Consider the following 25867-nt stretch of genomic DNA (forward strand, 5'->3'; position numbering starts at 1 on the left):
CATAATGCCCAACCTTGCTTCCTCCTCTAAGTCAACGTTAAGAACGTGAAGACCAAAACAATCAGCTGCGCATGGATGGGCAGCCAGGAAGCCCATGGGAGCATTCGAATTCCCAAAACAGCACATTCCTCCTCCTTTTGAAATTCTCGGACAGCCACAAGGGTGGTGGGATGTCCTTTCCCATTTGCCTCTGGCTGTGAAGGTTAGGAAGTGGGAGGGGTGAGTCTCTGGTCCTTTCCCAGTGGGAGGGATCGTGGTGGAAAGTTCTGAGCCATTATCTCATCCTGAGACCTCCTCCCCCGCCCCCCCACACACTATCCGATGAGAGGGAGGCCGAGAAGGGGAGGCAGGAAAGGAGAGCGCACTGCTTTCACTTCTACTTTTGAAATCTGTCAGATGCTGGCCTGGGACTCAAACAAAGAAAGGGCAGAAGTTCGGCAGTCCGTTGCTCCGTCACCGCCACCCTTCCAAGGTACGTGTGCGTCTCGGTTGCCCTTTCTCAGGAAACGGAGAACTTCTGATCTTAGAAACTGCAGGGCAGGGACGGATGTTGGCAATGTTGGTCCAGGGGCGGGGACTAATGAAGGCTTTGGTGCTTTAGTTATGGAGGGGAAGATTCAGCAGAGTCAGCTCTGAAGCATCATTGCTGAGGACGTTCTGCAACGGCTCTCTCTCCGTGTGGCTGGATTTCACACGGGAGACCTTCCCCGGTGCTTAGGTTGGGGAGGGGCACCAAAGTGTTAGGACCAAGGTGTGAAGGATTAAGAAGGGGAAAACCACAAGAGGCCACCATACGTCATTCAAAAAGAAGGATGAGCCCCCTTGGGTCTTAAAAACGTGTTTTCTAATTTTTATGGGGAGAGGAGGAGGAAGAGGAGGAGGACAACGTCAACTACAAGGTCCTTGGTGCTCTCTGAGCTTGGTTGCTTTCTTGCAGACGTTTCATTACCCAATTAGATAACATCATCAATGACAGAAAGAGGGGGTTACAGGGGAGGAGGAGGAGGAGGAGGAGGAGGAGGAGGAGGAAGGCTGTAGGGTCCTTGATGCTTTCTGACCTTGGTTGTCTTCTTGCAAATGTTTCATTACCCAACTAGGTAATATCAGTACTAGAAGGGGGTGGGGTTTATGGACAGGAGGAGGAGGAGGAGGAGGAGGAGGAGGAGGAGGAGGAGGAGGATGTCTGTTGGTCTCTAGTGCCCTCTGAGCTTTTTTTCTTGCATCATCCCTTGGTTAGCCTGTTGTTTATGTTTGTGTGATTGGCAGTTCCCGGATTGGGGCATTGTTTGCTTCTTGGTCTAAAGTTGATCTTGCTGTTAATCTCTGCTCATTGATTGCTCATGAGGATACGTTTTGTGGTGTTTTGGTTCCTTTTGACTTGCTGACTGTCTCTTTGGAATGGCAAGTAGACGTTGGATCTTAACGCAAATGATTTAAGTGCCAGAGCTCACGGTAACAGCATCGCCAAAGAGGCATTTAAGAGTTGCTAACCTAATTTTGCGCAGTTTCTTCTCTGGTAACACTGTGCTGCTAACCAGAGCATTCAAAACCTTTGCCAGACCAGTTTTCGAATACAGATCATCTGTCTGGAACCCACACTGCATATCGGACATTAATACAATCGAGCGAGTCCAGAGATATTTCACGAGAAGAGTCCTCCTCCGCTCCTCTGCTCACAACAGAATCCCTTACGCCACCAGGCTCAAAATTTTGGGCTTAGACAACTTAGAACTTTGCTGTGTTCGATCCGACCTGAGCGGAGTACACAAAATTATCCGCTACAATGTCCTACCTGTCAATGACTACTTCAGCTTCAACCACAACAAATCTATGAGCACACGATAGATACAAAGCTTAAGATAAACTGCTCCAAACTCGATTGCAGAAAATAGGACTTCAGCAACGGAATGGTCAATGCCTGGAATGCTCCACCTGACTCTGTGGTTTCACCCCCAAACCCCCAAAACTTTAACCTCAGACTGTCTACTGTCGACCTCCTAACCCCATTCCTCAGAGGTCTGGAAGGGGCCTGCATAAGCGCACCAGGGTGCCTTCCGTCCCTGTCCTCACAACCCCATTTATTCATTTCATGTGGTTATAATCTGGTATGTGCTGATCTCTATTATCTTATACACGCTTGACAAAACAAAACAAATCTATCAGTAAATAAATCTCTATGTGCCTCCTGATGGCCGATCTGTCTGAATGCCAGGCTGGCAGGAATTCTCTGGCACCTTAGGACTTGGCCTGGTCTAGGATGGTTACAGTTCCCCAGCTGAAACTGTGGTTAAATCTGTCCGGGTGTCTACCGTACACAACCTACTACTCAAACAAGCAATTTAAAAACCTTTCTTCTCTGTCTGTAGAATATGCTGGTCCACAAATGAAACACACTGGATTCCCACAACCTTACTCTCCTCAGTGGCAGCCGAGGTTAAAACCTAGCCAAACCCACCCAGCCTGGTTGTGTGAATTCAACCCCACCAATTGCAAGCATTCACTTCCGAGAGCTCTGCTGTCGCGTTTCCTCTTCGCGTTGTGCTCCTCTGTCGATTCGTGTGGTCTCAGTTGGTAATTAGCCGCTTGGTGGTTAATCAGTGATCAATAGGAGAATGATTTACAAGTAGCTTTTTCCTGCTCTCTCTCTCTCTCTCTCTCCTCAAGGAACTTGTAACCTCTTCCCCTGTCTGGTTTCCTGAGCTGGAATGGAGGAACCACACGAATCTCTGGAAGATGCTTTGTTGTTCGCCCTGGATGACCTCTCCGGGGAAGATTTCAAGAGGTTCAAGCATAAACTCAGCTTTCCCTGCCTGGAGGAGAAGGAGCCCATCCCCTGGGCCAAGTTAAAGGATGCCCACACACTGGATGTGTTGCAGCTTCTCCTGGAGGCCTACGGGGATCAGGGCGCGCAAGACGCAATGGTCAAAGTCCTCCGTGCCATCAACATGCGAGATTCCGCCTCCCGACTCCAAAAATGGAAGTATAATGGTAAGCTGGCTTCTTTTGGAACAAGCCATCGTTCTGTTTTGGATTCTTTTCTGGGCAGGCAGAAATCCAACAGGGCTTGCCTTTTGCCAGTGAGGACATGTTACCTGTTGATTTGTCTGAGTGTTGCACCAGAAGTGTTCTGTGAATATTTTCTTACAAGGGCATTTTAGATTCAAACCAGGGGTGCGTTTCAGCCGGTGTTACTGCCAGTTTCCTTGTGTGCGCGCACTGGATGGCTGCTGTGTGCGCATGCGCAGTTCAATAGCAATAGCAATAGCAATAGCAGTTAGACTTATATACCGCTTCACAGGGCTTCCAGCCCTCTCTAAGCGGTTTACAGAGAGTCAGCATATATCGCCCCCAACAACAATCCGGGTCCTCATTTTACCCACCTCGGAAGGATGGAAGGCTGAGTCGACCTTGAGCCGGTGAGATTTGAACAGCCGAACTGCAGAACTGCAGTCAGCTGAAGTAGCCTGTAGTGCTGCATTTAACCACTGCGCCACCTCGGCTCTTCGCAGTTCAATTGGAATTGTTCTGCAACAGTTGGTTGGAAGGGCCCTTGGAGGTCTTCTAGTCCAACCCCCTGCCTAGGCAGGAGACGCTACAACATTTCAGACAAATGGTTGTCCAATCTCTTCTTAAAGACTTCCAGTGTTGGGGCATTCACAACTTCTGGAGGCAATTTCTGTTCCACTGATTAATTGTTCTCACTGTCAGGAAATTCCTGCTTAGTTCTAGGTTGCTTCTCTCCTTGATTAGTTCCCACCCATTGCTTCTTGTTCTTTGGAGCTTTGGAGAATAGCTTGACCCCCTGTTCTTTGTGGAAGCCCCACAGATATTGGAGGACTGCTATCATGTCACCCCCTGTCCTACCCGGTTCCTCGAACCGTTCTTCGTCAGATTTCCTAAAAATGCCTGAATGGATTCATAAGCATCGAGTCAAGGTTCAATACGAAAACAAGTCATTTCTTAGGAGCATCGTTAGGCAAGATATGTTCGCAGTCAAGCCTATGCTTTGTTTGATTTACTTCTGACCTTTGCCCCTGTTCCTTCCCTCCCCTCAGTCTGTGTCACGATTACATTCCCCTATAACAGGGGTCAGCAACCTGAAACACCCAAAGAGCCACAAAGGTCCTAACCAGAACACCCCCCCCCCCATTCAATTATGGAGATGACCGGAAGTCCGGTTCTCCCACCATAGAGTTTCCTCCTAGTGCAGCATCCTTTTTCCTCTGTCAACTGGAAGTCCGGTTCCCCCACCATAGAGTCTCCTCCTAGTGCAGCATCCTTTTTCCTCTGTCGACTGGAAGTCCTGTTCTCCCACCATAGAGTCTCCTCCTAGTGCAGCATCCTTTTTCCTCTGTCGACTGGAAGTCCTGTTCTCCCACCATAGAGTTTCCTCCTAGTGCAGCATCCTTTTTCCTCTGTCGACCGGAAGTCTGGTTCTCCCACCATAGAGTCTCCTCCTAGTGCAGCATCCTTTTTCCTCTACCTATCCTAACTGAAAGCCCTATCAATTGTGTAGTCGACCGGCGACAGGGAGCTGCAGCAGAGGGATGAAAGAGCCACATGCGGCTCCGGAGCCGTGGATTGCTGACTCCTGCCCTATAAGATGCACCCCTCCCAAGCCGGCTGCAGTAATCTGAGATCCGACCCCAGCTGACAGTATGCGTGGAATGCACTCCCCCTCCTTGTCTCCCATGGCAACGTGGGGACTTGACATTTTTCACATTTTTGCTAAGATGCCCCACATCTCCACAGTAGATGCCATTCAAGTCTCCATTTCTTCCTCTTTTTCAGGCCCTCAAAAGAAATATCCTGCACACCTTTCTTGACTGTGACTGTGGATTTGCTGGCACAGCCTCAGGAACATTGAATGAATTTTTTTCACAACGTCCCATCCATTATCTCCTCCCCATTCAAAGCCCTCCATCCTCTAGCACAGAGGTGGCCACTTTACTACTTGTGGAATCCTGGGAGTTGGAAGTCCACAAGTCTTAAAATGGAGAAGGTTCGGCGCCCCTGCTCTAGCCCTGTGCTACAAGAGGTCTGAAAGAAGGTGGGCCCCGAATCTTCCTTTCTTCCGTGTTTCCCACAAAGACATGGAGCGAATTCTTTTGCAGTTCTCTGCCCTAATGACCAGCTGGGTAGGCGGGGCTCAGTGGTCATGTGATCATGTGGGCGTGGCCAAGTCAATGTCACTCAAGTCGATGGGCACTTCGCCTTAGTTGTTACAATGGTGATAAGGGTTAAGCGGAGAGGCAGTTTCTGTAATCAGGGCAATAAAGATCAGGCTAGAAACAACACCAGAATGTTTCCTTCCTTCCTGCCTTCCTTACAGGATTAGCCCTGGAAAGTGGGAAAAAACAAAAGGAGATTTCTTCCAACCGCCGGTTCTCTGAACTGCTTAGAAAGTTACCATCCGGTTCTCCCGAATAGGTGAGACATGGCTGAATCCCACACTGGACGTAGCATACAAGTGGTCCTTGAACGGAGTCCGCAGGATTGTCTGGGATGCTACTTGTCCTCTTCACGGCCTGCTTTCCTTGCTACCTTCTACGATGAGGCTTCACGGTGTTGCAGAAAATGACAGGCGTTAGACTTCTCAGGATACAGGAAAAGATTTTTTGGCAGCCAGGTTCAGAAAGTTAGCGAAATGGCTTAGCATTGCAAGTTCTGAACACCCTTCTTCATCGAAGCAGGCGTCCTTATACATTCTGAAAGGCAGCGTAAGACGGAAACACTTAACTCACTTCTTAGTGGTTACCTTGAGGAGGAGAGAAGCCTCATAAAGGGGACGGGGGGTCTTACTTCTCCCTTTGTCTTGGGTCATAGATACCGAGTACGTGTCTCTGAGCGAACTTTAGCTGAGCCTTGTGGTCTTGGGAGACTATTGAACTCTGCGGTTAGGCACCTGCTTCCTGTTCTTTTGCAAGCTGTAACTCTGCCTGTGTGGCTTTTTAATATAGGAGCAAAGGGCCCCCGAGAGGCTGTCCAGCCTGACCCAGTAGGTTTCACACTTAATGTCCAAATCTCACTTTACGCCCTACTTTAACGGTATCCGAAGCAGAACATTCAGATTCAGCCACAGTCTGGTTCAATGGAACTTTCAACCTTGTCAACTCTCAGGTTTCCTCTTTCAAAGTGAACAGTGGGGTGCGTGTGTGCGTGTGTGTGTGTGTGTGTACCATATGCATATATCTGTATGGTAGCGGTACCGTGTTTTTGGGAGTATAAGATGCACCTCTTCCCCCCCCTAAAAGAGGGTGAAGAATTGGGTGCGTCTTATACACTGAATGTAGCCCCCACCCACCCACCGCCCCCCCACCCTTTGGCCCCTGCCTCCCAGCAATTTACCTCCTTGCAGCAAAGGGGGAAAACGGGGGCTTGCGGAAGCTACAATAGGCCATGGAAATCCCTGCAGCCTGAAACAGCTGATGATCGGGAGGCCCAGGCTGAAAGTGAAAGCGAAACTTGCTGTTTGCTGCAAGGAGGCAAATTGCTGGGAGGCAGAAGCAGATTTTTTCCCCCTTGTGCTAATCAGGCTGTTTGCTGCAAGGAGGTTAAGTCAATAACTATAAACGCCTATAGAATGTTCACGTTTTCAGACTTATTTTTTTAAAGACTGCTTTATTATTGTTCTGGACAGCTTAACAAAATGAAGAAGCTTTTAAAAATAGATGCTTGGTCTGAAGAGGCCCAGTGCTATTGTCTCTCCTTTTAAATAGCAGAGAAGAACTTATGTACTTCCAGAAAGCCACATCAATTTTAACAGCATCTGTACTGTCTGAAATGTAACACTACAAACAGTGTCTGTCGTCTGTACTGTTTGCTGTTTGCTGCAAGGAGGAAAATTGCTGGGAGGAGCATCTTATACTCTGAAAAATATGGTATATAGAGGTAGTCCTCAACTTACAACCACAATCAAGCCCAAAATTTATGTTGTGAGAAATTGGTTTAGAAGGTTCTGTCCCATTTTATGACTATTCTTGCCTCCATTGTTAAGTGAATCACTGCAGCTGTTAAATTGGTCACCTGGTCGGTCAATGAATCTGGCTTCCTTATCGACTTTGCTGGTCAGAAGGTTGCAAAAGGGGGACGGATGACATGACCCCAGGACACTGTGGCCGTCATAAAGAAGAATCAGTGGTCAAGCGTCCGAAAGTAAATCATGTGACACCCCCCCCCGGGATGCTATAAAGGTCGTAAGTATGAAAACTGGTCCTAAGTCACTTTTTTCAGTGATGCACGCACAAACAAAAGGCATGTGTGGAAGGCTGCGCACGTTTTGGTGTGCAGTGAGCCGGTGGTGAAAATTATGTGAAACCCACCTCTGCTTTATATGTATGTCTATAGCTTGTGTATGTAGAATAACAGAGTTGGAAGGGACCTTGGAGGTCTTCTAGTCCAACCCCCTGCCTAGGCAGGAAAACCTACACCACTTCAGACAAATGGCTATCCAGCATCTTCTTAAAGACTTCCAGCGTTGGAGCATTCACAACTTCTGGAGGCAAATTCTGTTCCACTGATTAATTGTTCTCACCGTCAGGAAATTCCTCCTCAGTTCTAAGTTGCTTCTCTCCTTGATTAGTTTCCACCCATTGCTTCTTGTTCTGCCCTCAGGTGCATTGGAGAATAGTTTGACTCCCTCTTCTTTGTGAGAGATATTGGAAGATGCTATCATGTCTCCCCTGGTCCTTCTTTCTATTAAACTAGACATATCCAGTTCCTGCAACCGTTCTTCATATGTTTTAGCCTCCAGTTTGTTGCTCTTCTCTGCATTCTTTGTAGAGTCTCCACATCTTTTCTACATTGTGGTGACCAAAATTGAATGCTGTATTCCAAGTGTGGCCTTACCAAGGCCTTATAAAGTGGTATTAACCCTTCACGTGATCTTGAGTCCCCTTCGGGGAAAAGGGCGGCATATAAGTGCAATAAATTCAATTCAATTCTCTCTGTTGATGCAGCCTAGAACTGTGTTGGCTTTTTTGGCAGCTGCTGCCCACGGCTGGCTCCTATTTAAATGCTTGTCCACTAGGACTCCAAGATCCCCCTCACAGTTGCTACTGTTGAGCAAGGTACCACCTATCCTGTACCTGTGCATTTCATTTTTCTTGCCTAAATGTAGAACCTTACTTTTTCACCATATGTGTGTTATGTATGTCTTTGGGTAGGTATATTCCCAAACTCTCTCTGAAGTTGGGAACGTCTGTGTAGTAGAAACTAACTCACTCCCTAGCAAGATGGAGTTGCTGTTTGTGTGACAACATTCTGGTTTGAGATGGTTCCAGAACTAGGTCTGGATAGAGCTGCTGCCCTCTTAAAGGAGAAACATCTGAACGCCCAACTCCAGATGGAACCACGGGAGAAGTTATTGCCAGGAAACCTTCGTCCTCTGTGGTTGTTTATACGCTTATCTGGACCAGGATGCCTTGGCCAATCATACCTCAAATCCTTATCACCTCTCAATTAGATTACTGCTCTGCTGGGACTGTAAAAATGATTCAAAAGCTACAGTTAGTAGAACATCTGGCAGCCAGGTTGTTCCCAGGTGAAAGACGGTGGGCGGGAATTGTGTCATTCTTCCAGCTGCTGCTTTGACTGCCAAGGAGATCAGAAAACGGCAGTGGGAATGGCGGAAGAAGAAGTGAAGAAAACTATGGTAACATGAGCCAAGAATTTTGGTTATAACATCGAACTGGATAAATGGCAAGATCTATGGGAGAGAAATAGAAAACTAACAATAGCCACTTCCTATAAAGAAAACTTGTACAAATTTTTTTATAGGTGGCTTCTTCCTCCCACAAGGTTAGCAAAAACGAATAAGAATCAATCTCTGCAGTGTTGGAAATATAACTTGGCTTTAGGATCTTTTTATCGCATGTGGTGGTTACGTACAAAACGTGCTGCTCCCATGTTACACCCCTTTTAGGCGGCCTGCACTGGTTGCCGGTTGTCTCCCGGGTGCCATTCAAGGTACTAATTATGACCTGTAAAGCCCTCCGTGGCTTAGGCCCAGGGTACCTGCGAGACCACCTACTGCCACCGGTAGCCTCCCACCGTCCAGTGCGATCCCACAGAGTTGGCCTCCTCAGGGTGCCGTCGGCCAGACAGTGTCGCCTAGTGACCCCCAGGGGGAGAGCCTTCTCTGTGGGAGCCCCTTCCCTCTGGAATGAGCTGCCCCCGGAGCTTCGTATAATCCCCGACCTCCGGTCCTTCCGAAGCGCCCTAAAACGTTGGCTTTTCCAGCAAGCCAGCCTGGCCTGAACAAAACAAAATAAATTATTGATCACTGTTCATTTTAATTTGAATTTTTTTTTAAAAATGTCATTGTCAATTTTAATTGGGTTTGGGATATTCTATTTAATTTTTTTTAACTTTTGTATTATGTGTTTCTTTTAATGTTGTACGCCGCCCTGAGTCCTTGGGAGAAGGGCGGCATATAAATCTAATGCAGTGTTTTTCAACCTTTTTTGTGCAAAGGCACACTTTTTTCATGAAAAAAATCACGAGGCACACCACCATTAGAAAATGTTAAAAAAAATTAACTCTGTGCCTATATTGACTATATATAAAGTAATTCTCCCACGGCACACCTTACACTATGTCACGGCACACTAGTGTGCCACGGCACAGTGGTTGAAAAACACTGATCTAATAAACCTAAACCTAAAAGCCAAGGAATTTTGGCGTCAGATAAAGACGTGGTTGGAAGAGATGTTAGACCAAAAGATAGATTTAAAACCAGAACTATTCCTATTAGGAATAATAAAAGAAAAATATAGATAAGGGGTGACATATTTAATGTTGCATGGGATAACCGCAGCAAGGTTGGTCTATGCACAAAATTGGGGAAAAAACAGAGATGCCCCCACCGAAGAATAGGTAATAAAGAAAATTTTGATTTGTGCAGAAATGGACAGACTTGATACTAGAAATCAAAAATAGAGACGAGACAGAATATTATGAAATTTGGAACAAAATGTATCAATGGTTGGAAATGAGGAAAAGGAATCGTAACAGAACATTTTGAGGATTGTAAAATTGGAAATGAATAATATATAGATAAATATATAAAGGAGGATAAGGGATGTGTTAAAAAGCTTAACGTAGCGATGTACGATAAGTTTGTTGTTATGTTAAAATATGCATGGAAATGACGAAGCTAGAAACGTCATTCTATATCCAATGTTTTTAATGTTTATTCAATTAAAAAAAAATATTTAAAAAATGGCAGTGGGGAGCTTAGAATAACTTGATGGGTCTGAATATCAGTAGCTCGGCTTGGTAGCTGGGCTGTTGGTTCCAGTTCCAAGCATGGCAATTTGGTTGGCAACGTTTCATCACCATTTGTGGAGACAGCCCCGCAGTTGTTAAGTGAGTGGCATGGTTATTAAGTGAATCTGGCTTCTCCATTGACTTTATTTGTCGCAAAAAGTGAACACACGGCCCCTGAATACAACCGTCATAAATATGAATCGGTTTCCAAGTATCTGAATTTTGATCATGTGTATGTCAAACTCCTAACATTGCCAGAGTGAGAGATGGGGGGTAAAGCGCATTCCACGCATACGTTCAGCTAAAGTCGGATCTCAGATTACCGCAGCAGGCTTGGGAGGGATGCACCTCATTGGGGAATGTGATTTATGACACAGACTGAGGGGAGGGGGAGGAACAGGGGTAAAGTTCAGCTATAACTCAAACAAAGCTCAGATCTGACTGCCAAAAGGCCTTGCCTGATGATGATCCAAATAAATGACTACTTTTGTATTGAAACGTGGCTCGATACGCATGAATCAATTAGGGCGTTTTTAGGAAACCCGACAGAGTGATCACAGGGATGCTGCAATGTTTGTAAGTGTGGGAAACGCGCATGGGTCACTTTTTTCATTGCCTTTATAACTCTGAATGGTCAGTAAATGAACTGTGGTAAGTCAATGTATGATGTCTGCCGCTGAATGAGGAATGTTTTCTTTTGGTGTGTTTCTATAGATCGCAGGAGGAAATATAAGAGGCACATCCAAGAGGTTTTTCAAAATCTTCCTCAACTCGGCCCTCACCCCAGTCGGAGGATGTCCCTCCGAGAGGACTTTGTAGAACTTCTTCTGAAAAGGAGAGCAGATCTGCCCACGAAAGGTCATGAGGTGATGGCTGTGGAAAGAAAGCACCAGGAGATTAAGAACCATCGAGAAGATGGCCCGAAGGTTGATCTGGAGAACTTATTTCATCCCCATCCTGAAGGAGAAAACTCAAAAACTGTCCTGTTGCTTGGACCTTCTGGGGTAGGTAAAACCACAGCCACGTGGAAATTCATCTTGGACTGGGCATCTGATAAACTATGGCCAACTAAGTTTGATTACGCCTTTTATATCTCTTGCAACGCCCTCGGATGTGGCACCCAGCTTATGAGTGCAATGGAGATGATCCTCAATGGCTGTCCTCCAGGAATGGTTTCCACGGAGGACGTTTTGGCCAACCAAGACAAGCTCCTCCTCATCATTGATGGTCTCGAGGACTTGAAGCTCTCTGATGTCCCAACAGATATGCTGGACAAGGATCCCCATCGAAAGGAAGAGGTGGTGAACCTGTTGATGGGTCTGCTCAAGAAAAAGATCCTCCCCAAGTGTCATCTCCTGGTGACCACAAGGCCCATGGGGGGTGGGAGCCCGCTGTTGAAGTGTCTGAGATCACCACTCCTGGTAGATGTGTTGGGCTTTGACCCTCTTCAGAGGAAGGAATATTTCCGCCACGTCTTTCAAAATACGGAACAAGCCAACCAGATCTTTGAACTGGTTCAAAGAAATGAAACTCTTTTCAGGATGTGCCTCCTCCCCGCAACCTGTTGGGTCATTGGTTCCATTTTCCAACAAAACCCACAGGCAGAACTCCTTCAAGATATCCCCGAAACTGCAACACTCACCGAAATTCACCTGCGTCTCCTCTTGAGTTTTTTGGGTACCAATTCCAGGCCACGTCACCTGGAAGAGCTGTGCTCTTTAGCAAAAGATGGAATTCTCCACGGAAGGTTGGTCTTCCGTGAAGAAGAGCTAAAGGAACGTGGCTTGGATTATTACTTGACTTCAGACTCTCCTTCTGCAAATAGGAAAGTCTTCCACCAAGATGTTCAGGTGGAAACCTTGTACAGGTTCACCCACCTGAGTTCCCAGGAATTCTTTGCAGCCTTGTTCTACCTGCTGGACACGGAGGGGACCACTGGGGCACCTGACCGAGACCTGAGTGAGGTATTTGGAGTTCGGAAGGAGCGCACCAGCAGGTACCTCGTGTTGATCCGTTTTCTCTACGGCTTGTGCAACGTGGAAAGGATGAGTGTCCTTCAAGAATCGTGGTCCCTCAAACTATCCAGGACTAAAGTTTGGCCAGAATTGCTAAGGTGGGTGGATCAGGAAGCCAAAACTCACCCCTTTAAAGGGGAAGAGGTTCTGCTGGAATTGTGTCATTGTATTTATGACATGAAGGACTCCGTCTTTGCCCAGAGAGCAATGAAGGACGTCCACAATTTGGATCTCAGAACACAACTTTTGACCAGGCTGGACTTCGAAGCTTTCTCGTTTTGCCTGTCAGCTGCTGAAACTTTGAATTCGGTCCGTCTCTCTGGCTGTGAGTTTGGACCACAAAGATTCCAACAACTTTTGCCAGGATTCCTGAAATCTTCAGAGATCCAGTAAGTAGAAGGAGGCCCAAGGGACAGTTGAGTTGGCCATGGGTTCAAAATATATATCATTTGTTTGTCCTGGATCGCAATCAATACCGATAGTCTCTGAGCAGGGTGGCTGTCAGGCTTCCAAAAGAGGCCCTAATTGATTCATGAGCCTCGAGCCAAGTTTCAAAAGCAAAACAGTCGTTTATTAGGAGCACCATTTCAGCAATACCCCATTGCCGTCAGATCTAACCTCATTTGAATTATAACTGAACTTTACCCCCTTCCTTCCCTCCCCTCAATCACATTCTCCAGTGAGGTGCACCCCCCCAAAGCCTGCTGTAGTAATCTGAGATCCGACTCTAGCTGAAGGTATGAGTGGAATGCGCTCCCCCCTTTCCTCATCATGCAACTTTATGAGTTGACAGTGGGATTGAAAAATTTTAGCAACCGGTTGTCTGCCAGGTTGCTGGTTGGGTGTGGCCATGGGTGGCATGGCCTACTCAGTCCCTGCACCATGAGGGGGGTGTTTTCACCCTCCCCAGGCTCCGGAGGCTTTCCTTGAGCCTCCGGGAGGGTGATAGCATCCGTCCCTGGGTCCGGAGGATTTCCTTTAGCCAGCCACTCCTTCCAACTACCGGTTCATCCAACCAGATGAAATTAGCCTCCAGCTCGCCCGAACAGGCTGAATCCCATCCCTCTTTCTGATTTACAACAGTTCATTTAGTGACTGTTCGAAGTTACAAGGGCACTGAAAAAAGTGACTTAGGACTGTTTTTCACACTTACGACCATTGCAGCATCCCCAGGGTCACGTGATCAAACTTTACACGCTTGGCAACTGTCTCATGTTTATGATCGTTGCAGTGTCCTGGGGGGGGGGGGTATCACACGATCCCCTTTTGCGACCTTCTGACAGGCAATGGGGAAGCTGGATTTGCTTAACAACCGTGGGAGTTGAAACCCACCCGTCTTCGAAGTGGACAAGGTTGAAAAACCTTCACCCGATGGCTGATCGTCAAAGTATGAAAACGAGGCAATCACAGAATCACAGAGTTGGAAGGGACCTTGGAGGTCTTCTAGTCCAACTCCCTGCTCAGGCAGGAAACCCTACACCCGTGATGGTGAACTTATGGGCATGGGTGCTACAGGTGGCACACACAGCCATTTGTCAGGGCACGCAGGCACACTGGCCAGCTGACTTCGGCCTTCTTTTGAGGCCATTTTTCGCCCTCCGGAGGCTTCCCTGAAGCCTCCAAAGCACGAAAAACCGGCCCTATGGGCAGACCACACATTCAAGAACAGACTTCCGGTTTGCTCATAGAACGGTTTTTCGCCCTATGGGGCCTTCAGTGAGGCCTCCTGAAGGCCCCTGAAGGCTCCAGAGGTCGAAAATCAGCCCTACGGACAAACCGGAAGTCACCATTCCTGAACCTCCAGGTTCCCCCTAGATACGTTTTTTGCCCTCCGGAGGCTTCAGGGAAGCTCCTGAGGCCTCCAGAGGGCATCCAGGGAGGCTGTTTTCACCCGCTCCAGGCTCCTAGAAAGCCTCTGGAGCCTGGTGAAGGCGAAAAAACCATGGCAAAAGCAGGGGGCTAGTTGCTGATTGCATGCATAGCATTATGGGTGTGGCATGCTGGCGCACGACCCCCGCTATGCTCCCCCTGTTTTTGGCACGGCATCCAAAAAAGGAATTCCATCACTGCCCTAAACCAATGATGGCGAACCTTTTCGGCACCAAGCACCCAAACCGAAATGCGCACGCTGGAGCCCTGAAAACTCGGAGACCATCTGGCCGGTGCGCATGTGTGAACCAGCCAGATGGCCTTTGCGCGCTCTGGAGCCCTAAAAACTGGACAACCATCTGGCCACTTGGCCTTCGGGTTTCTGGAATGCACATGGGTGCCAGCCAGCTATTCTTCGCGTGCGCCAGAGTGCCGGAAATCTGAAGATGAGGTGGCCGATGTGCAGCTGGTCCTCAGGGTTCCGGGGCTCCAGCATGAACAAAGATCATCTGGCCGAACGCATGCCGGAAACCAGAAGAGCAGCTGGCAATGGTGTGTGTGTGCCCAAAGAGAGTACTCCACATGCCACCCCTGGCACACAGACCCTAGGTTGGCCATCACAGCCCTCTACCGCTTCAGACAAATGGTTGCCTCATGCGTTCTTAAAACCCTCCAGTGTTGGAGCACCCACAACTTCTGGTGGGAAGCGGTTCCACTGGTTCATTGTTCTCCCTGTCAAAAAATTCCTCTTCAATTCTAGTTTGGCTCTCTCCTTGATTCGTTTCCCTCTGAGGCTCCTTGTTCTACCTCCATGATGGGGAGCCTATGGCACGCAAAGCTCTCTCTGCTGGCACCATCGCCCCTGGGAAGGTCTCTGCGGTGTTAAGATCAAGAAAAAGAAAGAAACTAGGCAAATATGATTTAAATATGAGCCAGCCGTGTGCAGCAACTGCCAAAAAAGCCAACACAGTTCTAGGCTGCATCAACAGAGGGAGAGAATCCAGATCACCTGAAGGGTTAATACCCCTTTATAATGCCTTGGGAAGGCCACACTTGGAATACGGCATCCAGTTTTGGCTGCTACGATGTAGAAAAGATGTTTGAGACTCTAGAAAGAGTCCAGAGAAGAGCAAGAAAGAAGATTAGGGGACTGGAGACTAAAACATAGGAAGAACGGTTGCAGGAACTGGGTACCTCTAGTTTAATGAAAAGAAGGACTAGGGGAGACATGATAGCAGTCTTCCAATATCTCCCACAAAGAAGAGGGAGTCAATCTATTTTCCAAGGCACCTGAGGGCAGAACAAGAAGCAATGGGTGGAAACTAATCAAGGAGAGAAGCGACTTAGAACTGAGGAGGAATTTCCTGACAGTGAGAACAATTAATCAGTGGAACAGAATTTGCCTCCAGAAGTTGTGAATGCCCCAACCTGGGAAGTTTTTAAGAAGATGTTGGATAGCCATTTGTCTGAAGTGATGTAGGGTTTCCTGCCTAGGCAGGGGGTTGGACTAGAAGACCTCCAAGGTCCCTTCCAACTCTGCTATTGTATTGTATTGTATTGTATTGTATTGTATTGTATTGTATTGTATTGTATTAAATGGGTGGAGAGAAGAGAATATGAGAGAAATGCAATTCCTGAGAAACTAAGAGAAAATGGAGGAAAGAAAGAAAAGGATTTACTAGGAGAATAGAATGAAACTTAGTAAATATCGTCAACAGCAGATATTCAGTAAAATGTGTGGGATATAGATTAAAATTACCACTTGTGGATAACTAATTAACTAACTAACTTTCCAGTCAGGCTTCAGACCTGGCTGCAGCACAGAAACCGCTTTGGTCGCATTGACCGATGACCTCTGGAGAGCCAGGGACGGAGGCTTTGCCTCCATCCTGGTGCTCCTTGACCTCTCAGCGGCTTTCGATACCATCGACCATGGTATCCTTCTGCGACGACTGCGGGAGGTGGGAGTGGGAGGCACTATTTTGCAGTGGTTCTCCTCTTACCTCTCGGACAGGTCGCAGTCGGTGTTAGTTGGGGGGCAGAGATCGACCCCTGGGCCCCTAACGTGTGGGGTGCCTCAGGGCTCGGTCTTATCCCCCCTACTATTCAACATCTACATGAAACCGCTGGGTGAGATCATTCGACGGCACGGGATAAAATACCACCAGTATGCGGATGATACTCAGTTGTATCTGTCCGCCCCGTGCCAACTCAACGAAGCGATGGATGTGATGAGCCAGGGTCTGGAGGCTGTTAAAGACTGGATGGGGGTCAACAAGCTTGTGCTCAATCCAGAAAAGACCGAGTGGCTGCTGTGTTTCCCTCCCGCGAATTGGCCAAGTGTTCCATCTCTCAGGCTGGGGGGTCAAACTGTACGCCCCTCAGACAGGGTTCGCAACTTGGGAGTCCTCCTGGACCAACAGCTGACCTTTGAACATCATTTGTCAGCTGTGACCAGGGGGGCATTTGCCCAGGTTCGCCTGGTCCACCAGTTGCGCCCCTACCTGAACCGGGAGGCTCTCACAACAGTCACTCGTGCCCTTGTGACCTCTAGGCTGGAATACTACATGGGGCTGCCCTTGAAGAGCATTCGGCGACTTCAGCTAGTCCAGAATGCGGCCGCGCGAGCGATTGTGGGTGCACCTCGCTTCACCCACGTAACACCTATCCTCCGCGAGCTGCACTGGCTGCCTGTTGATCTCCGGGTGCGCTTCAAGGTGCTACTTATCACCTACAAAGCCCTTCATGGTAGTGGACCTGGGTATCTGAGAGACCGCCTACTGCCAATTACCTCCACCAGACCGATACGATCGCATCGATTAGGCCTCCTCCGAATTCCATCATCCAGCCAGTGTAGACTGGCAACTACCCGGAGGAGAGCCTTCTCGGTGGCTGCTCCGACCCTCTGGAACGAGCTCCCCATGGAGATTCGGACCCTCACCACCCTCCAGTCCTTCCGCGCCGCTTTAAAGATCTGGCTGTCCCAGCTGGCCTGGGGTTAAGATTCTAACCCCACCCGAATTGTGTGACTGTTGTGTTTTCTTTTTCAATATGTTGTATTGTCTTCATGTTGGAAAATTGTTTGTCCTTCCCCCCCCCCCCCTTTTTGAACTGTGAGCCGCCCTGAGTCCCCCCAGGGAAAAGGGCGGCATACAAATAAAGGGAAATGAAATGAATGAAATAATTAAATGAAATGTTTACTATATAAAATTAAACTTGAGGATATGTATCATTAACATTAAAATAGAATAATGGATGGAAATGATATGTTAAATTTGATTAACTTTGAGAGGCAAAAGGATATTGTTTATATATTAAGAAAAAAAATTAAATTAAGCGGGAGAATATGGAATAAAAATAAGATGACTGAAAGATAAAATGAAAATATGATGTAAAATGTAATATGCCTAATAGAAGATGCAAAGGGGGGGGGGACCAGGACAAGACTTTGTTCACAAAAGAAATTGAAATATGTAACAAAAAATAAAAAACTTTCTTTGGGAAAAAAACAAGATCTCTGTGGGGCGTTTCTTCCGTGAGCTTCTGTTTCCCTGCAAACAACGAACAGAAGCTCACGAAAGAAAAGGACCTCACCTGTTGCTCCACTGCTGGTGCTGGGATACACACCCCCCCCCATCCAGCCGGTCTTTGGGTCTCTGCGGCATATGTGTGCATGCACGCATGCATGTCTGCGCATCTGCGCACACCTTTCAGTTTGGACATGCACACGCGCAGTTTGGGCATTTGGTGCCCAAAAGGTTCACTGTCCCTGTTCTACCTGGATGTTGTGTTTGTGTCAGCTGATTTCCTCCATCATATTTTGTGTGTGCGTGTGTCTCCCAATTCCCACAGGCTGAACCGCTGTGGCCTCTCCCCCTCTGCCTGCAAAGCCCTGGCCCCCGTCGCCCGGACCAACGCCAGGCTGAGCAGTCTGGACTTGGGTGAAAACCCCCTGGAGGATTCCGGGGTCTCCTCCTTGTGTGAATGGCTGCTTCAGCCCACCTGCCCACTTCAGAGCCTCAGGTGAGCAGCCTCACTTCCCCCCGGGGTGGGGGACCAAATGGGAAGGTCTCATTCCCTCATCCCCTTTAAATTTAAATCTACCTACCTACCTATCTATCTCTCCATCTCTCCATCCGCCCATCCATCCATCCATTATCTATCTATCTATCCATCCATCCATCCATCTATCCATCTATCTATTCATCCATCCTCCATCTCTCTCTGTGTGTGTAGTGTGTATCTATCTACCTATCTATCTATCCATCCAACCATCCATCTCTTATCATCTCTCTCTCTATCCATTAGTCCATCCGTCGATCCATCTATTCATCCATCCTCCATCTGTGTGTGTCTGTGTACCTATCCATCCAACTATCCTTCACTATCATCTCTCTCTCTCTATCCATCAATCCAGCTATTCATCCATCCTCCATCTCTATGTATGTATGTGTATGTGTGCATCTACCTATCTCTCCATCTCTCCATCCACCCATCTATCTAATATCTATATTGTGTGCGTTTGTTTGTGTGTGTACACACCTATATCTGTATGTATCTATATATATCGATCAATCAATCCTCTTAAGGCTGTCAGGAAAAGATTGGGCAACATTTGTCTGGGATAGTAGAAGGACTTGAGCAAAGAGGATTAGGGGACTGGGGACTAAAACATAGGAAGAACGGTTGCAGGAACTGGGGATGTCTAGTTTAAGAGAAAGAAGGACCAGGGGAGAAATGATAGCAGCCTTCCAATTTCTCAGGGGTTGCCCCAAAGAAGAGGGAGTCAAGCTATTCTCCAAGGCACCTGAGGGCAGAACAAAAAGCAATGGATGGAAACTAATCAAGGAGAGAAGCAACTTAGAACTGAGGAGAAATTTCCTGACAGTTGGAACAGTTAATCATTGGAACAGAATTTGCCTCCAGAAGTTGTGAATGCCCCAACACTGGAAGTGTTTAAGAAGATGTTGGATAGCCATTTCCTGAAATGGTATAGGGTTTCCTGCCTAGGCAGGGGGTTGGACTAGAAGACCTCCAAGGTCCCTTCCAACTCTGCTATTGTATTGTATTGTATAAGGGGATGGAGGATAAGACTTCCAGGGTCCCTTCCAGCCCTGGGAGTCTATGATTCTATCATCCCGGTGCAAATCCTTCACCGCCCCCCTCCCCAAATCTCTGTCTCCTACAGGCTGCCCTCCTGCAACCTCACAGCTGCCACCTGTCGGCCCCTTTCCCAAGTCCTGGAATCCAGCTCTTCCCTCCTAGAACTAAACCTGGGGCTGAACTCCCTGGGCGACGGGGGAGCAAAGCTGCTGTGCCGAGGGCTGAAGTCCCCGTCTTCCCCGCTGCAGAGACTCATGTAAGTGTCCTGGATCACTTCCCATCGGTGGCTTCTTGTCCTGCCTTCGGATTCCTTGGACAAGGGGTTGACTCCGGTGGCAATCTGGGAATTCTGGGAGGGCTGGAACTCCACCCATCATCCCAGGGGTGGGTTTCAAATTTTTTTACTACCAATTCGGTGGGCGTGGCTAGATGGGGGCATGTGACTGAGGTAGGTGTGGCCAACTTGACGTCACTCACGCACACTCAGTCACATGACCCCCTCACCAAGCCACGCCCACCAAAATGATGGCACAAAGTTTTGACGGGGGGGGGGGGGGCTCGAGCCTCCCCAGAGCTAAGGGTGGGCCTGCAAACTACCCTAAGAAACAAATAGATTTTGTCCTCCCCGGCCCCCAGGAACACTCTGCAGGCTTCAGCAGGGCTGGGGGAAGGGGGAAATGTCTCCATTTTTATGAAAAATGGGCGGAAAATGGGGGCATTTTTGCCTTCTCCCAGCCCTGCTGAAGCCCGCTGAGTGCTTCTGGAGGCTGAGGGAAGGCAAAAATGCCTCCGTTTGTGCGAAATGTGGCCCACCTCTGGGACTGGCATGTGCAGACCATTAAAAAGCGGGGGGAGAGGGAATTACATTTTTTCAATGAAGATTGTTCTGCACATGTGCAGAACAGAAAATAATGATGGAGGCGCCCAGGATAGAACCGGTTACGGTCACATGTCCGGCCGAGTTACCACCTATTTGGCCGAATCGGGCCAAAGCCATAGGAACCCACCTCTGCACCATCCACCCAGCACCATCACACCTTGGGACTGTTGCTGAATGAATCGGTTGCAGGTTGAGGACAAGCCTTTGACTTACGACCACAATCGAGCCCAAAATTTCTGTTGCTACGTGAGACATTTGTTGGGGTTCCCCCCCTCACCCCCAACCCATTGGAGGGCTCTTTATTGGCCATTTGGTTAAGGGAATCACAGCAGTCGTTAAGTGAGTCACCCGGTTGTTAAGTGAACCCGGCTTCCCCCTTGACTTTGCTTGTCAGGAGGTTGCAAAAGACCACACACCCCAGGGCTCTGCAACTGTCGTAAATGTGAGTCAGTTTTCAAAATTCCGTATTTTTTTAGATAGACAAACAAGACATACAACATAGAACCATCTTCCGCTACATACAGTGTAGTGTCGATTGGTTACAAGGTCTTTGTGCATCCTTTCCATAGTCCTCACTTACAATTTATAGGAAATCCCGTATTATCAAGTCAAATATATTTATATACATTATTACCATTGAACCACATTTATTTGACTATCACTATTATTCCTTCAATTTAAACGAGATATTGTAGATATTGGATTCATTTATATTATAACAATTCATTACATCATCTTAAATCTATCCAATAATTAATATATTTTTATGTCATATTTGTAATTCGTAATTAATTAATTCGTAATTTAATAAGCTTATATGCCACCCAATCCCATAGGACTCCAGGCGGCTTACAAATGCAAGATAAAACAAAATAAAAAATAGGGGAAAGATGAGAACAATTTAAAAGGAACACACCGTACACTCGACTTAACTGGGGGGGGCTGGACCTCACTCAAGAGGTCAACAGCCCTCCAGGCCTGCCGGAACAGCCAGGTTTTGGTGGCTTTTTGGAAGGCCGCGAGAGTGGGGAGGGTCCGGATCTCTGCGGGTAGATCGTCCCACAGAATAGAATGATATTCTGTATCATTCTATTATTCTTGTATTTATAACATTCTCTTAACATCTTTCATTTCCATTTTTTTTTTTAATCTAACCACTGATAAGACCTGGCTGTTCCGGCAGGCCTGGGGCTGTTGAATTTTCCAGCCCCATCCGAGGTTATGACTGTTGTGGTTTTTTAAATGTCTTTGTCTTTTTATTTTTATTCTGTATCCCCCTCCCTTTTTGATTGTTAGCCGCCCTGAGTCTCTCGGGAATAGGGCGGCATACAAACTGAATAAATCAATAAAATAGATCCCATATCTTATAAAATTGTTTATTTTCCTGTTCTCTAATTTCAAATGTCAATTTACTCATTTCAGCACATTCCACTATTTTATGAATAACTTCCTCCTGCGTTGGTATTTTCTCATTTTTCCAAATTTTTAGCAAATGCAATTCTAGCCACCATAAAAACCATCCTCCAGTTACATACAGCATGTCGATTGGTTACAAAACTTTTGCGCTACCTCACAAGTGTCCTCACTTGCAATTTATGTAGAATCTCATATCATCAATCTAATACCTATGTATACAATTATTATTATTATCAAAATACTTCCGTATTTTGTTCATGTGGCCATGGGGATGTTGTGATGGTCATAAGTGAAAAATGGTCGTAAGTCACTTTCTTCAGTGCCATTGTAACTTTGAATGGTCACTAATAGACAAATTGTTGTAAGTCAAGGACTCCTCGAAGAGCACCCAAAACGCCACATTAGGATGGCTGCTTGTTTGGTTTGCAAAAGAGCATTAAAGTTAGTCAACCTTCGGTTCTGTCTTTGCTTTCCCCCGTGAATTGTGTTACATTGTGTGTCAACTCCTAGCATTGCCATAGTGAGAGAAGTGGGGGGAGAGATCGCATTCCACGCATACTTTCAGGATCTCAGATAACTGCAGCAGGCTTGGGAGGAGTGCAGTTCATAGGGGAATGTGATTTATGACACAGACTGAGGGGAGGGGGAGGAACAGGGGTAAAGTTCAGCTGTAACTCAAACAAAGCATAGACTTGACTGCGAACAGATATTGCCTAATGGCGCTCCTAATAAATGACTAGTTTTGTACTGAAACTCGGCTCGATACTCATGAGTGTCCTTGCCTTCCATTGCAGCTTACACTCCTGCGGCCTGACCGCCGGTGCCTGTGGGGACCTGGCCTCCGTCTTGGAAACCAGCGATAGCCTCTTGGAGCTGAACCTGGGGGATAACAGCCTGGGAGATGAAGGGGTCAGGCAGCTATGCCAAGGATTGAGACAAAGACACTGCAAGCTTCAAAAGTTAATGTAAGTGTGCAGTTCTCCCAGGGACCCGGGAAAATAGTTCGACCTCCTTGTCTTTGTAGGAGCCCCTCAAATATCGGAATACTGCTATCAATATGATGAATCATCATCTTCTTCTTTTTAACGACACCATAATCCCCTGCAGGGTGGAGTCTAGGCAACTGAATGGAGCTGAGTGTTTACTGGCCGGATGCTCTTCCTGTTGCCAATGAGGAGTTTTGTTCAGCAGATACATTCTCATTGTGCCCAGAGAGAGAGAGAGAAATATCTGCCTCTACCTAGTGTAGAGGCTTCCTGAGACAATAAAAACCACACGCTTAGTTCCAAAAACCCTCTTTTTATTTAGACGGCTGCAAATTACGTTCATTCACAGCCCGTAATGAGTCCCAAACAGTCTGTGAAGAGTCCTACGGAAGTCTGCCACAGTCTTTCAGGGTAAGGCTGATAAGGACCCGCCTTTCTCTCCCTTGAACCGCTGCCAGAGACCTGACTGCCAATCAGTTTTGCAAGGCCAAAGGGAGCACAGAGTCAAACGGAGCTTCTCAGAGCTTGAACCAACAAAGTTGCTTCCTGCAAAGGCTCACGTCCCTTTGCTCCTCCTTTATGTCTTATGGGAGGGGCCAATCACCTCCAAGCCTTACTCTCGAGTCACCCTTTTTGTCTTAATTGTTCTTGCCTTCTGGCAGCTCTGCACATGCGCGCAAGTGGGAACAGGTTCCCACTGGTCCTCTGCCTCACTGATGCCAGACTCTGGAGGCAGCACAAAACCACCAGACTACCTTGGCCCCTTCTCTGCCTTCCATGCAGAGCCCTCATCCAAGCCTTCCTCAGACTCCAGAACCCATGTTCCTCCCCAGCCTCCTCACTGCCCAACTCTGCAGGCTGTGGGCAGACCCCAGCACCCAGGATCGAACTCACAGGCTCCTGATTGTGAGTCAAGAGCTCCGCCTCTAGGCCACCACACAACTCCACTCCCAATATTATAAATAACAACGAATAATTATTTCAAAAGAGCTGGAAGGTGCTCCAAGGTCTCTTGCAACTCTGTTATTCTGTTACCCCCAGGAACAATGCTCTGGCCTTTAACATTCAGCGTGGCTTCTGCTGAACCCATTTTTCTAGCGGAGTTTGGTCAACGACCGAAATAAAGTCCTTTGAGCTTTGAGTGGGAACAGAGCTGGCATCTTTGCCATCTTAAGCTGATTCTCCTCTTCTAGTGCAGATGAGTTCCATTTCTTAGTCTCCCAAGAGCTGCTATGGAAATAAAGATGATTTAATCTCTGTATAATGTTTTGTTAAGAGGTGTTACCCAACCACCTGGCTGGTGGGGTAATACACGTATCAACTTCCAAAAACAAGGCCATGTGGCTCATGAATCTGTGCTGCCCTGCTCAGCAGTTGGTGCCATCAACCCTTCAGCTCCCAGCAATGGGCATCAGATGATCTGCAAGCTGTCAAAACTGGCATCTTTGCCCGAAAGCCTGACCTCTTCCAACATGAGTCTCAGCAACAAAATAACAGAGTAACAGAATAATAGGGGAACAGAATAAGAGTAACAGAATAAGAGTAACAGAATAACAGAGTAAAAGTAACAGAGTAACAGAATAACAAAGAAACAGAGTAAAAGAATAACAGAGTAACAGAATAATAGGGGAACAGGATAAGAGTAACAGAATAACAGTAACAGAATAACAGAGTAAAAGTAACAGAGTAACAGAATAACAAAGTAACAGAGTAAAAGAATAACAGAGTAACAGAATAGAGCAGCAATGGCGAACCTTTTTTGGCTCGCCTGCCATAAGTGGGGGGAGTGCAGGGGGGGTTGTGTGTGGGTGTGCTGTACCCATAATGCAATGTGTGACTCACCCAGTGTGTGCATGCGCACACTACAGGCGCTCTCCCCATTTTTTGCATGCTTTTTTCACCCTCCCCAGGCTCCAGAAGCTTTATAGGAGCCCGGGAAGGGCAAAAACAGCCTCTCCTGCCCCCCCAGAAGCCCCCCGGAGGTTTCAGGGACTTTCAGGAGGCTTCCCCGAAGCCTCTGGAGCAATCAAAATGACCCTCAGAGCAAACCGGAAGTCTGTTCCCGAACTTCCAGTTTGCCCGTAGGGCCAGGTTTTTGCGCTCCAGAAGCTTCAGGGAAGCTCACGAAGCCTCCGGAGGGCCTCCGGAGGGGGCAGGGGAAGCTCTTTTCACCCTCCCCAGGTTCCTATAAAGCCTCTGGAGCCTGGGGAGGGCGAAAAATGGCTTTTTAAAAGGGTGAACTTGCGTGCCCTGACAAATGGCTCCGCGTGTCACCTGTTGCACGCGTGCCATAGGTTCGCCATCCCTGGGATAGAGTAACAGAGTAATAGAATAACATTGTAACAGAATAAAGCAACAGAATAACAAAGTAACAGACTAACAGAAAAACAGAATAACAGAGTAACAGAATACCAGAGTTGGAAGGGACCTTGGAGGTCTTCTAGTCCGACCCCCTGCCCACACAGGAGATCCTCTACCATTTCAGACAAATGGTTGTCCAATTTCCTCTTAAAAACCTCCATTGTTGGAGAATTCACAACTTCCGGAGGCTCTTTCCCTGGTTCATTGTTTCTCCTTAGTTCCAGGTTGCTTGTCTCTTTGATCAGTTCCCATCCACGGCTTCTTCTTCTTCGGGGGATTTGGAGAAGAGGCCGACCGCCAAACCCCTGCAGAGCTGCTGATGAGCAGAGATTTGCAAGCCAATTTGTGTCCTGGAGAGTCTCCCAATCCTGACGCTTTGATTTGTTTCTCCTCTTTCCAGAATTACAATGGAATCGTTCAACCGAAATACGAAGGGGAAATTGCAGGCAGCTTGTGCGAGGCATCCTGGTTTAATTCTGACTCCCTACTATCCTCCAGATTTCCCCCGCTTCCCAGGGACTGAAGAGTAAGGGTGGAGTCCCCCCCCCTGCTTTCCTTCTGCCCCTGAAGGGTTGGAAGCTTGGTGAGATGGGTGGTAGGTGTGGAAACCTTCAAAGGCCAGATCAGCTCACCTTTTGCATTACTTACTGCATCACAACCATACAGCTGATTCACCTGCCTGGCTATGAGGTTCTGGTGGCCCTTTGGACTTAAGAGCAAGTGGAACCTGGCCATGTGGAAGGTCTTCTCGACTGGAAGCCCCCAAGAGCATGAACTCTCTCTTTCAAAACCCCCAACTAGCTTGTCAGAAGAACATTTTGGTCCAGGATTGAGCCAGGATTCGCATAAAAATGATACTAAAGTCACTGCTTGAAGAGGAAGAAGTTTATTCAACATTTAGAATAGAATTACAGAGTTGGAAAGGACCTTGGAGGTCTTCTAGCCCAACCCCCTGCCTAGGCAGGAAG

At 47.5% G+C, this 25867-nt stretch overlaps 1 protein-coding gene across 1 annotated transcript; it reads left to right on the forward strand.

The window, feature by feature from the left end:
* The first annotated feature begins 213 nt into the window (after positions 1-213).
* Positions 214-25867, forward strand: LOC116506823 (NACHT, LRR and PYD domains-containing protein 3-like). Its single transcript, XM_032214746.1, has 7 exons — positions 214-472; positions 2665-2988; positions 10984-12673; positions 18006-18176; positions 19342-19512; positions 22347-22517; positions 25300-25867. The coding sequence occupies exons 2-7, from the start codon at positions 2706-2708 to the stop codon at positions 25427-25429; spliced, it is 2616 nt and encodes an 871-aa protein (XP_032070637.1). The 5' UTR covers positions 214-472; positions 2665-2705; the 3' UTR covers positions 25430-25867.

The sequence above is a fragment of the Thamnophis elegans genome, chromosome 3, assembly GCF_009769535.1.
Source record: "Thamnophis elegans isolate rThaEle1 chromosome 3, rThaEle1.pri, whole genome shotgun sequence".
Lineage (NCBI taxonomy): Eukaryota > Metazoa > Chordata > Lepidosauria > Squamata > Colubridae > Thamnophis > Thamnophis elegans.

What these genes read in the sequence shown, in the direction of transcription:
- LOC116506823 (XM_032214746.1), top strand. Translation starts at nt 2,706, where the DNA reads ATGGAGGAACCACACGAATCTCTGGAAGATGCTTTGTTGTTCGCCCTG. An exon ending in TGCCCACTTCAGAGCCTCAG is followed by an intron (nt 18,177 to 19,341) that starts GTGAGCAGCCTC and finishes TGTCTCCTACAG; the next exon opens with GCTGCCCTCCTGCAACCTCA. An exon ending in TGCAAGCTTCAAAAGTTAAT is followed by an intron (nt 22,518 to 25,299) that starts GTAAGTGTGCAG and finishes TCCTCTTTCCAG; the next exon opens with AATTACAATGGAATCGTTCA.